Raw genomic sequence first — 16340 nt, forward strand, 5'->3', positions numbered from 1 at the left:
GGAAACATGTTAACAAGCATGTAAACACCAAAGATTACATGCAGATAGCATGATACTATTAAGTTTAAAATAACTAAATACATAATTTTAAAGAATAAATATAGATGCAGTAAAACGATATGCAAAGTGAAAAGCAAGGAATTTGTAAACACAAGATTCAGGGTGAAAGGTGCATTGGTTGGGGAAACCAGGGTTCTAGCTTTGGTTTTGGGTGGCAAGTGTGTGGCTGTTTATTATAGTATTAAAACTAACTAAATAAAAGCAGTCCTTGCATGAACCAATGGCTCAAGTGTGATATAAATTTAAAAATTATGATTAATATTATTCTGAACAGCCTAGGTTAATAGATTTTTTAATAAAATTTTTTTATTTGAGTAACTGAGGCTTAAATTTATGGCCCTCAGATGGATATTTACCAAATAGGATGTGAATTGCCCATCAAAGCTTTTTTAACCAGATAGTCTAGCTATTCTCAAAATGTGCACGTGTCTATATTTAACCAAGTAAGCCAAGTCCGTGCTATGAAAATCTGTGGAAAAAGAACTTCCTCCCTTGATCATCTCAGCTATTGTCATGGAGAACCTCTTAGCAATGATGATGACTTGTTTGCCATCTTGTCAGTCTCTCTGATATGCAGATTCAGTTGGTCCTGGCTTAAGACCTAGGTTCTGTAAGCAACATTTGCACCATGTTTAGCCAACACATTGCCAAGCAAATGACTAGCCACCTTCTGATTTAACATCAGGGTCATGGTGGAGCTGTTTCTCCATCCATTTCATCCATTTTATTTCTTTTCTCCCACTAATTATTGTCATTTGCATAAGCACAGCATATTTCTGTGCAATATTTATTTTCTCAATACTTTTACTATTTTTCTTTTAAAAAATATCTTTGAGATATTTTTAAAGCATATATAAACAGCATATTTAAAGTGTACAATTTGATAAATGTGGACATACACACATGAAATCACCAGTACAGTTGAGATAATGAGCATATCTGTCACCCCAAGAAGTGCCCTTGTGTCCAGTTGTAATCCTTCCCTCCTGCTCCCTTTGCCTGCCTCCCCAGGCAACTACTGCTCTGCTTTCTGCCACTCTAGATTAGTTTGCATTTTCCATATTTTTATGTAAATAGAATCATAAATGTACTCTTTTGGACTTTTTTTTTTGTCTGCCTTCTTTCATTTGGCATAATTATTTGGGATTCATCTGTGTTGTTTTGTGTATATTGATAGTTAATTCCTTTTTATTGACAAATAGTATTCCATTGCATGGCTGTACCACGGTTTGTTTATCCATTAACTGGCAGATGAATATTTTTTGTTGTTACCAGTTTGGGGCTGTTATAAACAAAGCTGCTGTGGACATTTACATATAAGCCTCTTGGGTAAATACCTAGGAGTTGAGGGATTGGATCATATGGTAGGTATATGCTCAACTTCTGAAGAAATGACCAAATTGTCTTCCAAAATGATTGTACTGACTTACATTCCCACCAGCATTGTATGAAAGTTTCATTTACTCCACATCTTTGCCAACGTGGTCAGTCTTTTTCATTGTAGTCATTCTAATAGGTGTATAGTGGTATCTCATTGTGATTTTAATTTGCATTTTCCTAAAAAAGACTAATATTGAACATCATTTCATGTACTTATTTACCATACTCATGTCCACTTTGATGAAGTGTCTTCAAATCTTTTTGTGCATTTTCTATTGAGTTGTTTGTTTTCTTATTTAGTTTTGGGCATTTTTTATGTATTCTGGATACGAGTACTTCCTCAGAATTGGGATTTGCCCAGACTCTTTGGTCTTTGTCTTGTCTTTTCATCCTCTTAACAGTGTCATTCAAAGAGCGGAAATTCTTAATTTTGATAAAATCCAATTTATCAATTGTGTTCTTTTATGAATCATGCTTTTGTTGTTTTGTGCAAGCAATTGTTGTAGAACCCAAGGTAATAAAGATTTTCCCGTGTGTTTTCTCTTTTTTTTTTGAGACAGAGTCTCACTCTGTTGCCCTGGCTAGAGTGAGTGCCGTGGCGTCAGCCTAGCTCACAGCAACCTCACACTCCTGGGCTCAAGCAATCCTGCTGCCTCAGCCTCCCGAGTAGCTGGGACTACAGACATGCGCCACCATGCCCGGCTAATTTTTTCTATATATATATTTTTAGTTGTCCAGATAATTTCTTTCTGTTTTTAGTAGAGACGGGGTCTCGCTCTTGCTCAGGCTGATCTCGAACTCCTGACCTTGAGCGATCCACCCGCCTCGGCCTCCCAGAATGCTAGGATTACAGGTGTGAGCCACTGTGCCCGGCCCCGTGTTTTCTTGTATAAGTTTTATAGTTCTATGCTTTATATCTGGGTCTATGATCCATTTACTATATATTAATTTTTATATAGGATGTGAGAAAAGGATTGAAGTTTAGTTTTTACATACATAAATTTTTTCATCTCGGTTTATTGAAAAAACAATTTCTCTCATCAAATTTGGAAAAATTTGGATGGCAGTTTCTTCAAATATTTTTTTCTATCCCTCTATTTATTTTATCCTTTGGTAACTTCAATTACATGTGTATTAGGCCCCTGGAAGCTGTCCCATAGCTCACCGATGAGTTCATTTATTTCAGTCTTTTTCTTCCATGTTTTTCATATTGGATAGTTTCTATTGCTATTTCTTCCAGTTTACTAATCATCTGCAAAGTCTAATCTGTTAATCATATCTTATATGTTTTTTATCTCAGACATTTTGGTTTTCATTTTTAGAAGTTCAAATCAGTTATTTTTTTTCTACCATGTGTCTACTTAACATGCACAGTCCTTCTAGTTTCTTGAACATATAAATACAATATGTAAAGTTAAAATAATTATCATAATGTCTTATCTACTCATTCTGTCATATTTGTCATTTCTGGGTTATTCTTACTTGATTTTTCTCCTCGTTATAGGTTATATTTTCTTCTTTGCATGCCTGGCCATTTTTGATTGGCTGCCAGGTATATGAATTTTACCTTGTTGAGTGCTGGATATTTTTGTATTAGAAATATTTTTAAGCTCTGTTCTAGAATACAGTTAAATTATTTGGGAGTAGTTTGGTTCTTTTAGATCTTGCTTTTTAAGTTTTGTTATGTGCAATCAGAGCAAGCTAGTCTAGGGTGTAACCCTTCTAAGTACTCTACCCAATGTCTCATGAATTATGAGAGTTTTTCCACTCAGCCTGGTGAGAACAGAAACTGTTCTTGACCCATACAACTCCCTGATATTGTTCCCTATGATGCTTTCAAATGATTCTTTACCATCAGTGAAGAAAGAGCTGCAAAGAGGGAGGGCTCTGGTAGCTTCCTCATACAAGTACACTCATTAGTACTCAGCTGAAGACCAGAATGAATCCCCCCCAGTTCTCGGACCCTGTCTCTGTGCAGTCTTTTCTCACTGACACTCTGTTCCGTGCAGTTTAGCCACTCTGATCTCTCTAGTGTCCCAGCTCATCTGCTCAACTTGGGAACCACCAGGCTCCACCTAGATTCCTTCCTGGATTGCACTTGGAAGCTTTCTCGGTGCAGTTAGCTGGGGCAGTTGTGCAGCTCCTCTTGTTTGTTTCCATCTTTTAGGGATCACTGTCTTCATGCCTGATTGCTGACATCTTGAAAGGCTTTGTTTCATATATTTTGTCCAGTTTTTTAGTTTTCAGGTTGGAAGGTCCTTGTTACTTCTTCTAAGTCAAAAGGGAGTCATTTTATCTTTTATTACCTTAAAATTTTAATTTTTAAATAGGTGAATCATTGCCATGGTTCAAAAATCAAAAAAATATGAATATGTAGTCATTTGAAGTCTCCCTCTGAATCCTTTCCACTACCAACTTAGTTCTCACTCCCTTTCCCATAAGAAACCATGCTATTTATCTTTTCAGGGTTTCTTCATTCATATGCAAGTAAATAAAAATTACATATTCTTATTTCCCCTTCCACCTTTTTTTCATGAAAAGATTCCATAGTGTATGTACTAATTTGACCCCTGTTTTTTTACTTAACCGTGTATCTTGAGGATGTTTACTTATTGGTAAGGCTGACTCTTCTCACACACATGCACACACACGCACACCCTTTTTTTAATGCTAGACAGTGCTGGATTACATAGATGTACCATGAGTTGTTTAACCAGTTCCCTGCTGTTAAAAAATTAGGTGGCTTCCAATCTTTTACTATTAGGAATAATTCAGTAGTTAATAGTCTGTGCGTAAGTCATTTTAAATGTATTTGAGTAATATAGCTGTTGAATACATTCCCAGAAAGCTATTGCCAAATTGTCCTCCCAAGGGGTTAAATCATTCTTCCAAAGGCCTATTAGGGAAATGCCTGTTACCCCATAGTCCTATTTAGAGAATCTTATCAAATATTTTTGCTAACCTGATAGGAAGAAAATATTATCATAACTTAGTTTTAGTTTGTATTTCTACTCTGAATGAGGTTGAACATCTTCTATGTTTAAAAGCCATTTGCATTTCCTTTTCTCTGTTCTGCCTACTGTAAATTGTTAGTCGTTCAGTTCTTTCTTTTAGAAAGAATATTAAATGGAAATATTTTAGTAGTGGTGTTTAGTAACTTAATAGTGAATGAACAGTTAATATTCATAGCCTATTAGTGAAACACTTTAAAATACATCTAATAAAATATAATTATACTAAATCTAGTCAAATCTTTAATGGTTTTAAGATCATTACAAAATGTTCAGATCAAAGGTTGGATTAATTGATTTTTCAGACAAATTTTCAAAGTTCGAAGTAAAATCAGGTTAATCTGAGTTTTTGAGCATAAGAGTAATGTTCCAAAATTAGTTTGGCAAATGAAAATATAAGAATTATTTCTTCTAGAAATCTTTTACCTTTGAAAGAGGTCGTTTGCATTCCACAAATAATGGCATTTGCAGAATAATTTGATGGGTGTGGGGGAACAAATATTTGAAATTTGGACTGTCTTATAAAGTCTGAGCTTTATGGTTACAAAATATATTCTGTCCCACATGTAGAAATGATAAACACATTTGTGGTTAGATGACAGGATGCTCTTACTAGTCTTCATTCAATGCACCTTTCTTGAAAAGTAAAGAGTGTGTAGGTATTTTTATAACTGGGCCTACCAGTCCTTTTCCTCAGCCTCATCTCAAATACCTCTTAACTTTTTGTTTTTATCATTTGTAATTTATAGTTATTATATCCTGTGTTAGGGAGGTAGTTGCTTTACCGAATGAGTGAAGTAAGAAAATGGGCCAGTAGTTTGTTTATATTTTGTTAATTTATTATAACTTAAAGGCCTGGCTTTATTTATGCAATTAAAAATATATTTTTAGAGTTGCATCAATATGGAGAAGCATCCAGCACACGTCCGTCAGGTATGACATTATTCCAGAACATTTCGCTGGTACTCCGTTTTTCTGCCTCATCAGCCAACTAAGTTTACCTTGATTGAACTTAATTATTTTGAGTTTTTTCCATTGCCAAAACATTGAGCTGCATGTCATTGTGAAGGTAGCCAATTAGCACATTTTAGCAACCTTAATATTGTTTGTGTGCTTGCTTTTTAGATAGTTCTAAAATTGTTTATCAGGAAAAAAATTATTGGCTTAGTGATTTTTTTTTTAAGCATTAATATTTAGCTTTTCCAAAGTTATTAAAATGTTCTGAATGCTTTCTATTAAAATCATCTCATCATAAATAACTAAGATTTTATCATATGTTCCCAAATTTAGTTGTTTTAAAATTATTTTAGTATGCATCAATTGCATTACTTTTTAGCGCACTAATAACAATGTATCTACTTTGTGTTATTTGAATATTGTGTTTGGTTATAGTAGTCTGATAAATAGAGAAATGACATTGTAGTTTTGACTAATTATGTGCTTTCTTATTAAAGTGTGCATGCTGATTCATGCTAAGGCAATTTTTTAGAAGATAAAATTTGAACTTCTATAAATATGTATAAAACAAGTCTGTTTTAAGAAAGCAGTTGATCTGAACTTGCCAGCAAATACTAAAAATGGTTAACAATTAGAGTTCAAATTAAAGCAAATATGCAAAATATTCCAAATATTGGAGATAATAACTAACGTTGGTAACTGACATACTTTTATTAGTAAAGCAAATTTAAAAGAAATGTGTAGTGTAAGTGAATTTAAATTAGAAAATAATTTCAAGGCTTTTTCAGTATTTGTCTTATTGATGCTGATCATTTAAATTTAAGGTGAGCACATAAATCAGAGCAAGATAATTCTGAAAAAGTATTGTCCACATTAGTTCTGGCCAGTGTAAATCTGTATAATTAAAAACATTAGGCCGGCCGCGGTGGCTCACGCCTGTAATCCTAGCACTCTGGGAGGCCGAGGCAGGCAGATTGTTTGAGCTCAGGAGTTCGAGACCAGCCTGAGCAAGAGCGAGACCCCGTCTCTACTGAAAGAAAAAAATAGAAATTATCTGGACAACTAAAAATATATAGAAAAATTAGCCGGGCGTGGTGGCACATTCCTGTAGTCCCAGCTACTCGGGAGGCTGAGGCAGTAGGATCGCTTGAGCCCAGGAGTTTGAGGTTGCTGTGAGCTAGGCTGACGCCACGGCACTCACTCTAGCCAGGGCAACACAGTGAGACTCTATCTTAAAAAAAAAAAAAAAAACATTATTACCAGGGATGCAAGTTGGGTTTTAATTTTTTCTAAAGCTACCAAATATATTTCATTCATCTCTGACTTCAACATGAACTTTTTATTGTTTAATTTTGGTCTCAGGGCACTTTCACAAAGTCAATTCTAATATATCTGAAATATATGCCTTAAATCAGCTGCATATGATCAGGATGTTAATTGGAGTATAGCATTTTTTTGCATTAAGAATTATGCTGTGTTGGTTGGAAAATCAAGTGAAAAGATTAAAGAGGAAGAATGGTGGAAGAGAATGATTATCAAACTCTTTAGTAGGTTTAAGATGAGATGTTAAAATATAAATTAAATTTTAGTATAATATTAATGTTTATTATTTTTCTGATTATTAATATTTGAATAACTTGATTTTTATTTGAGAGACAAGTTCCTTATCTGAAGTACTAAATACATTGTCAGTTAGTTATATCACAGAGGTTTTGAAAAGGATTATAAAAATCCAGTGGCAAATGATATATCTATAGTATATTTAATTGTGCTGTGTGTTTTAGGTATTTGTGAAGTGTCACTTTGATTATAATCCGTATAACGATAACCTGATACCCTGTAAAGAAGCGGGATTGAAGTTTTCCAAAGGAGAAATTCTTCAGATTGTAAACAGAGAAGATCCAAATTGGTGGCAGGTTAGTAAGCCTTTCAAAATTTTCTCAACTTAACTTTTCTACTTTTAATCTTAGATCTGGCCAATATCTGAGTATTCAGGAAGAATATTAGCATTCGTGTTAGTATTAGCATTTGCTCCAATGATTTTCCCCATATCAACAGCTCCTGCTTTATGGCTACTAATTTGTGGACATAAGACCAAATTGAGAGGAAATTCATAAGTAACTGTTAGTAAGTGCAGAATTACCAAGCCTATGGTACAGTCCCATTGGTTTAAGGATTAGACCAATTGGTTCTTTCACATGGATGATTGTGTTAAAATATCCCACTGGACAAGAAGAACTCACTTGGTGTCATCCCTTTTCAATGTTCGTTTTTGTTTCTTTTAGCTAGAGGTCTTTTATTGTGGTTATAATAGTATTTCTCTTGTCCCCCTCTCCCTCTCGTGTATGATCATGGCTAGTAAAGCATGATTTCTTAAGGTCTCAAATCTATTTGCTTACCACTTCTCAATTGTTGAGAAATGAAGGTTTGCTCTATCAGTTTTGTTTGGTTTTGGATTAAAGTCTGTGTATGTGGAAAGAGATGTGTGTTATTACTGTATTTTTCCCTCCCACCATTTTCCGGAAGATCTATGTGATGGTATTATTTTTCCTTCCTCCTAATACAGCTTTCAGAAATGTCTAGCAGCAATAATAAGTCTGTTTTTGTAATTGTTTGTATCAGCTAATGACCATGGTATTCAGAACTGAAAAATGGACAAGTCAGAAAGTCTGAAACCCCTAAACTATCGGAGCAAATGAGAGTCTCGTTAAAAAACAAGGAATAAGAGGAAAGGACCCAGGGCTTAGCACCAAATTCTAAAATTAATAGAGATATTGGTAACCTATATTAGCTCTAATAAATTATATTGACTTCTAAGGGAAAATGAATCACAGAATGAGAATAATCTTACTATAATGTGTCCTTAAATTAAGACATTATTACGTTTAAGTGCACTATGTGGTGAGACAACTAAGAAATGGGTAAATTAAACAGAATCTATGAGTTTTAAGAGGTTTCCACTGAATTTTTTTAGAATCCTTTTCTTTAAAATCTTTTCTGTGGCTGCTTCCTTTGTTGAATTTTTCTAATTTTCCCTCTTTTTTCTCTTTTTCATTTCTTATTTTTTTCTTCTAATCCTGTTACCATTATCTCAGTCTCTTCCTGCATTTTGATAGTCCTTTACTTTAATTCCATTTTCAGGATTTTAATTCTAAAAATGGTACCAGATTTTCTGTGCTAGTTGTAAGGATAAAGACACTAACTTTGTGAGACAAGCCACTAGCAGCTAGTTTTCCAAACACTGTTTTAAAATATTTCTCTTTGAATTTTATTTTAAAAGTTAGTTTTTTAAACTTTTTTTTTTTTTTTTTTTTTACATTTGGTGAAGTTTTGCCCATTTTAAATTTACAACCTCTCAGGATATTTAGATTCCTGGTAGCATGAATTAAAATCTACACTCTATATTTCCAATATTGTTTCCGTTTCATTGATTTGGCCTTAGGAAATACCAACATGGTGTAGGATTAAGGGTGATAGAAAATGTACTAAAAGGTGCTAGATTAAATGGCCTGTAAACACATCTTACTGTGTTAAATAAATACTAGAACAGTATTTCTTTCCCGTTTTTGACTAAATTAATATTATAAATAAAAAATTTTAGTAATTTAAAGTACCTGTACACCTTTGTATATTGGTTCCCAAATTTCACTACCAGATGACAGAGATGAAGAACCGTAGACGGCAATTGATTCCTCAATGCTGAAGTGTTTAAATATCTTAACTGACAATGCCATGGATTTAAATCTCAAGGTTGTTTTTAAGAGCAAATGTGACATTTTTTTTTACTGACCACTGCTTGTCCTACTTATTACAATATGGTCTCAAATTTTCGTCACTGAGATATACAATTCATTAATTTGATTCTAGGCTAGCCATGTGAAAGAGGGAGGAAGCGCTGGTCTCATTCCAAGCCAGTTCCTGGAAGAGAAGAGAAAGGCATTTGTTAGAAGAGACTGGGACAATTCAGGTGATGAGCTCGACACAATAAGTAACAAGCAGTCCTTTGTGGCCACCTATCTTTGCCTCTCTTGTCTGAATAAACAAATTATTTAAAATACATATCTAGAGTTAATCCCTCCCGTCTACTTTATTTTCTCTCTCAAAAATAATCTTTTTGATCCCTTTCTGCCACCTGCTGGTAGAGTTTCAAAATTCCGTGGCTTAACTCCCCCCACCCTCTTTTGCTTCCTAGGATGCAACATTGGGAATATAATTGTCTCACCCCTGTAGAATACCACAGGGCAATTCTTTCATATTCTGCATATTGTTTATATTTGTCTTGTCATATCTTTAGGACCTTTTTGTGGAACTATAAGTAGCAAAAAAAAGAAAAAGATGATGTATCTCACAACCAGAAATGCAGGTAGGTTTTAAATACTTTTTGAGAAGTCCAAGTGAAGTAGCTTCATATTATTAGTGTGATATAAACTCTAAATGTGTAATTTAAAATGAACATAATTCAGATCAGTAACTAGTTGCAAAGGGCTTGCATGTGAACATGTGGTACAATATAATATAAAGAAATCATTTAAATCTTCACATTAATATATACTACCAGTGTGCTTTATTTTGTGAATATAGTGTACAACACAATAAATTGATTAGGATTTACGTTTATATTAATTAAGGAGCATTGTTATCATTAAAACCATTCAGAGAATTTTGAAATAGTAATTTATGTGCCATTTCTAAAAGGGCGAGGGCCTCTCTGAAGATATTAAAAGTTATGATTGATGGCAACTGTATTCTGCCATAACATTGTCTGTGATACTGGAAAAATAACACTGGACCAAACACATCTTAGTCTGATCTATTTAATAGTAGGATTCTTTCTTAAATCTTTTAATCTTAAAGAAAGACAAGTATTTTTATTTTTGGCTGGGTGCAGTGGCTCTCGCCTGTAATCCTACCACTCTGGGAGACAGAGGCAGGAAGATCGCTTCAGCTCAGGAGTTGGAGACCAGCCTGAGCAACAGCAAGACCCTTGTCTCTACTAAAAATAGAAAAACTTAGCCAGATGTGGTGGCACGTGCGCCTGTAGTCCCAGCTACTCCGCAGGCTGAGGCAAGAGGATTGCTCGAGCCCAGAAGTTTGAGGTTGAAAGTGAGCCACTGCCCTCTTTTTCAGAAAAAGAAAAAAAAATTTTTTTAGAAGTATTTCTAAAAAGAAAGAAATGATAATTATGTGAGGTGATGGATATGTTAATTAGCTTGATTGTGATCATTCACAGTGTATACATATATCAAAACATCAAACTGAAAACCTTAAATATACATAATCCCTATTTGTCATTTATACCTCAATAAAGCTGAAAAAGTTTTTTAAAAAATTTTAAAATAAAACCTCAGGCCTGGATTGGGTACCCCTTCCCTGTAAAAATAAATAAATAAAAAGGAGGAAGGGGAGGAAAGGAATGGAAACTACTGTATTCTTCCCACTCTCTATAGAGAATGATAGGAGTGAAATGCAGCTCTTTGAATCAGAAGGTTCTGGAGGCTTAATTAGATGAATTAGAAGTTTTTAAAATACTTTCTTGACTTCAGAGCTACCTCTATACTGCTAATAAACTAAATAGCACACTATAAAGGAAATAATACAGAAGAGAGAAATAGGCTTTTTCTCTTTTAATACTGGTTTAATCTACCATGAGGAAATTGTGCAAAGGAAGAATTGCTGTTAAGATAACAACCTAAGAAAGAAATGTTATTACTACAGATTGAGAGTTATAGCAATTGTAATAGGTAATATAATATTTCAAATCTACTTTGGCTTTATTATTCATTAAATATGTGCCCTCAAGGCTTTTTTACAAAATAGAAAATTTGTAGTTTTCCCATTGACTAAGATTATAATTTTGGGATTTGTCTCTACTGAAAAGTTTGGATCCAAAATTTTATTTTATACATAAATTTCAGAATCTTAATATTTAAATGTGAGTATTTTATTAATCAAACTGATAATTGCAGATTTGCCACACAATATTTTTCCGTTTATATCATTGGACAGGCATACTCATTCTATGGAACTTACTTAAATGGCCATACAAGTTGTACTCCTGTCCTCCATATTTGATACATACTTTTTATTAATATGTGAAATGATCTGTAGTTTTATTATTTATATTAAAGGAATTATTTCTACTGACAAATTCATAATGAGATTTCAGTGAACCTCTCTGATAAGGATAAAGCAAAAGAATTATTTTAGCTTGGTTAGACAAAATTTCTTAAGGGCAAATGAATGGAAGGAGATGTTTAAATCTGGATACAAAATAATTTATTGTACTTCACCAAATTTGTAACAACAAATCTGTGTTAAATGGGTACAATTGAGTGACATTTAACTGTCAAGACAACTAAGCCATTACTAGACAGAATAGCAGAGTTTTTTTCATGTATGTAAGAGATGACTGAATACATGTTTTCCCATTTCCTTTCACATTTAGAATTTGATCGTCATGAGATCCAGATATATGAGGAGGTAGCCAAAATGCCTCCATTCCAAAGAAAAACATTAGTACTGATAGGAGCTCAAGGTGTGGGCCGAAGAAGCTTGAAAAACAGGTTCATAGTATTGAATCCCACCAGATTTGGAACTACAGTGCCATGTAAGTTTTCTGTGTTTTCTTTGCTATTTAATTGGCAGGGAAAAGTATTGGCATATGGAGGAGGAGGAGAGTCATTGTTATTAATTATTGTTATTCCCAAATAAGTTTTGATTATGCCAGTGAAAATGAACAAGTGAATTTGTGTGATCTGGCTTGTAGCTCTCAGTCCTGCAAGGTCATAAGCCAGATTTTTGAGACTGAGTCTTGTTCTGTTGCTCAGGCTAGAGTGAGTGCAGTGGTATCATCATAACTCACCACAACCTCAAACCCATGGGCTCTAAGTGATGATCCTCCTGCCTCAGCCTCCTGAGTAACTGAGACTATAGGCATGTGCCACCCTTCCAGGCTAATTTTTCTATTTTTGTAGAGATGGAGGTCTCCCTGTGTGTTCAGGCTGGTCACCAACTCCTGGCCTCAAGTGATCCTTCTGCCTCGGCCTCCCAAAGTGCTGGGATTATAGGCTTGAGCCACCATGCCCAGCCAGCCTGATTTTTGATAGCATATCAAGAATTAGTCTTCCACTGCAGGTAGCATTAATTAAGGTCACAAAGATTGATGTATAAAATAAACTAATACTTCTCATCAGTATGACCATTAAGTGAACCAAACACTCATTTTGTGATCTTTGCATTCTTTCTCTATTTGCATATTTACAAGGAAAGTCAAATAATGTCAGAAGTATGCTTGATGAGAATGGAATTAGATCAAGGAATTGGATATCACTGACTTATTGTAATAACTAATATATATCTGTCTTTGTTTTAGAGATACATGAGCCTTTAATTGTGGGAATTCACATGCTGTCTCCCTGAACAAAGCAGGAGACAAGTTAATGTTGCCTTTATATCTCTCCTTTCTGTGCTTCTATCTCTAACCAAGCCCCCTTATTATGCAGTATTCCTTAACATATATTAATGCCTTTAAACTGTTTTGAGTCAAACCTTAGTCTCAGGCCACCCCATCTCTTAAATGAATTTTAGAGTTTCTCTAGTTTTATCGAGTATGTTTTGAGACTAATTCTCAGCGAGTACTCTTATTGCTGAAATTCTTAGGGGTTGGGGGTGTAACCTAGTCATTGCTACTTATAATCACTACAGGGTAAGGTTTTGGATTCCATTGTAGGCACTGTAAATCACTAAATTCAGACAAATCTTAGTCAAGTGGTTAACAGAATAAAACCTTCACGGTAATCAAAGTATTTTAAAGCTGCAATTGTGAAATAAAAGTTTATTTTTCATTTTTATCAAATTAATATGTGCACAGTATTTTAAGCAAGTAGTTCTTAAAGCCATTATAATGGGAAAAAATGACGCCTTCTCTCCTACTCTACCTCTGGCTCACTTACCAGAAACAGTTGCTTTTCATTGTTTTTGCTATTTCTTTTGGTAGTGTTCCATATTTCTTAATAATGTCTTTATTCTGCTGTATCCTGCTTTATCCAATTTAGGCCTTATCTGTTGACTTTCTTACTGTCCTTCCAACACAAAGATAGCACCATTTTCAGTTAACTCAGTTTTACTTTCTTGAACACCCTCCCTCCTCCCCCAACTACCAATGGCTAGAGTTCTTTTTTCCTTCCACTTTTTACCCAATCTCATGTGTTATGTACATATAGTTTTGTTGTTATTGTTTTTTAAACCAAAGACTCATTCATCTAGTAAGTCATGTTTTTTTCTTGGAGCCCTCTGTCCCAGAACCGTCAGTCTTCCTGCTTCGATGAAGTCTACATGTTCTCTATTATGGCTGCCCAGCTATTAACACTGGGGTAGTTCCAGTGTTAGTAGTTTGTTGTTATCCTGGGTTGAAGCTGTTGTTCCTAGATCCCATTCTTTTTCTTTCTTGGTTTATCACCTTGTTTTTCTGGGGCACATCCTCTTGTAATTTCACAAGAAATGGTGTATGGAGTGCAATTTCTGCCTATTTGTATTTGAGATGTATATTTTCTGCCCTATGTTTGATTGATTGCTTAACTGAGAATAGAAATTCTGGATTGTAAAATTCAAAAGATGTTACAACATCTTTATCACCCCAAAAAGAAATCCTCTATTGATTTCCCACCAAGCCCATCTCCCCCTATAACCACTAGCAATCGCTAACCTTTCTATTACAGTAGATTTGCTTATTCCAGATACTTCCTATAATGCAGTTATACAATATGTGGTAATCTGTGACTGGCTTCTTAAAGTGATGGCTTCAAGTCTCATCATATTGTAGCATGTATCAGTACTTAGTTTCTTTTCATTGCTAAATGATACTCTATTTTATGGCTGTACTACATTTTATTTATCTATTCATCAATTGATGGACATTTGGATTGTTCTGTTTTTTAGCTATCATGAATAATGCTGCTTTTAACAAGTATCTTTATTAATATTTCTCTTGGGCATATAACTAGGGATGGCACTTGTGAGTCATATGGTGACTATGTTTAACCTTTTGAGGAACTACCACACTGCTTTCCACATTAGCTATGTGCACCCTTTTACAATCCAAGTAGGGTGTGATCTTTCCAATTTCTCTACATCCTTATGAATGTCTGTCATCCAGCTTTTTGATTATAGTAATCCTAGTGAATATAAAGTTGTGTTTTCTTGTGATTCTGATTTGCATTTCCCTAACAACTGATAGTGTTGAGCAACATTTCATGTACATATTGGCCATTTATATATTTTCTTTGGAGAAATATCTATTCAGATCAATTGCCCATTTTCTAACTAGGTTATTTGTCTTTTTTCTTGAGTTGTAAGAGGAGTTCATGTTATATTCTGGGTATAAATTCCTTATTAGATTTATGATTTGCAAATATTTTCTCTCATTCTTTGGTGACTTTTCACCACCGTTTTTGATGGTATCCTTTTATATACAAGTTTTTCATTTTGATGAAGTCTAATATTATTATCTTTTTTTATTGCTCATGCTTTTGATATGTCAGATATGATATATCAAGTATTTGCCTAACCCAAGGCCACAAAATTTTACTTCTGTATTTTCCTCTAAGTTTTATAGTACTAGCTCTTACATTTAGATTATTGATCAATTTTGCATTAATTTTGTGTAGACTGTGAGGAAGGGGTTCCAACTTCATTCTTTTGCTTGCAGATATCCAGTTTTCTCAGCACAATTTGTTAAAAAGACTTTCTTTCCTCTAGTGAATTGTCTTGCCACCATTCTTGAAAATTGATTGACTGTCAATGTGAAGATTTATTTATGGATTCCCAATTCTGTTGTATTAACCTATATGTTTATCCTTATGTCAGTCCCTCATTGCCTTGATTACTGTATATTTGTAATAAGTTTCAAAATTAGGAATTATGAATCACCTAAATTTGTTCTTTTTCAAGATTGTTTTGGCTCTTCTGGGCCCCTGGCATTTCTGTATAAATTATAAAAGAAGCTTTCCATTTCTGCAGAAAAGGCATCTGGAATTTTGAGAGCCATTGTATTGAATCTATAGATCAACTTGGGGAGTATTGCATCTTAACAATATTAAGTCTTCCAGTTGATGTGCATGATGTTTTTCCACTTATTTATGTCTTTATTTTAATGATATTTATAGTTTTCAGTGCACAAATCTTATGCCTCTTTTGTCAGATTTATTCCCAAATATTTTAGCAAAATATAGCAAAAGTATCATTTTCTTGATTTCCTTTTTGTGTTGTTCCTTCCTAGTGTATAAAAATACAACTGATTTTCGTATGTTGTTATAGCTTTGTCTTTTAATCTTGCAGACCTCATTAGTCCTAACGATTTTTGTGTGTGTCAATTCTTCAGGATCTTCTATATACAAAATCATGTCGTCTGCAAATAGAGATCCTTTCCGATCTGAGTGCTGTTTATATCTTTTTCTTGTCTAATTGCCCCGACTAGAACATGCAGTACAATGTGGAATAGAAGTGGCAAAGTGGACATCCTTGTCTTGTTCATCATCTTAAGGAGAAAGCATTTAATCTTTCATCATTCAGTATGATGTTAGCTGTGGGTTTTTCCTAGATGCCTTTTCAGTTGGAGAAGTTCCCTTCTATTCCTTCTTTATTGACTTTTTATCAAGAAAGGATACTGAGTTTTGTCAAATGGTTTTTCTTTATCTATTGAGATGGTCATGTGATTTTTGTTTTTTATTCTATTGATATTGATATATTACATTGATTTTTATGTAATGAACCAACTTTGTATTCCTGTGGCAAATTCCATTTGGTCATGATATATAATCCTTTTTATATGCTTCTAGATGTAATTTGCTAGTATTTTGTAAGGATTTGTACATTTTCTTTATGGAAGTTTTGATTACTAATTTGGTCTCTTGTTACAAGTCTGCTCAGATTTTC

General features: G+C 34.0%; 1 protein-coding gene across 1 annotated transcript in view; it reads left to right on the plus strand.

Annotated features, from left to right (window-relative positions):
* The window catches only part of MPP6 (membrane protein, palmitoylated 6 (MAGUK p55 subfamily member 6)), a 107723-nt gene that overhangs the window by 77006 nt on the left and 14377 nt on the right, over positions 1–16340 (plus strand). The window contains exons 6-9 of the mRNA XM_012640684.1: positions 7193–7324; positions 9276–9375; positions 9703–9771; positions 11854–12015. Coding sequence (XP_012496138.1) covers positions 7193–7324; positions 9276–9375; positions 9703–9771; positions 11854–12015 — 463 coding nt within the window. The remainder of the gene's footprint in view (positions 1–7192; positions 7325–9275; positions 9376–9702; positions 9772–11853; positions 12016–16340) is intronic.

Source organism: Propithecus coquereli, unplaced genomic scaffold (genome assembly GCF_000956105.1).
Source record: "Propithecus coquereli isolate 6110/MARCELLA unplaced genomic scaffold, Pcoq_1.0 Scaffold156, whole genome shotgun sequence".
NCBI lineage: Eukaryota > Metazoa > Chordata > Mammalia > Primates > Indriidae > Propithecus > Propithecus coquereli.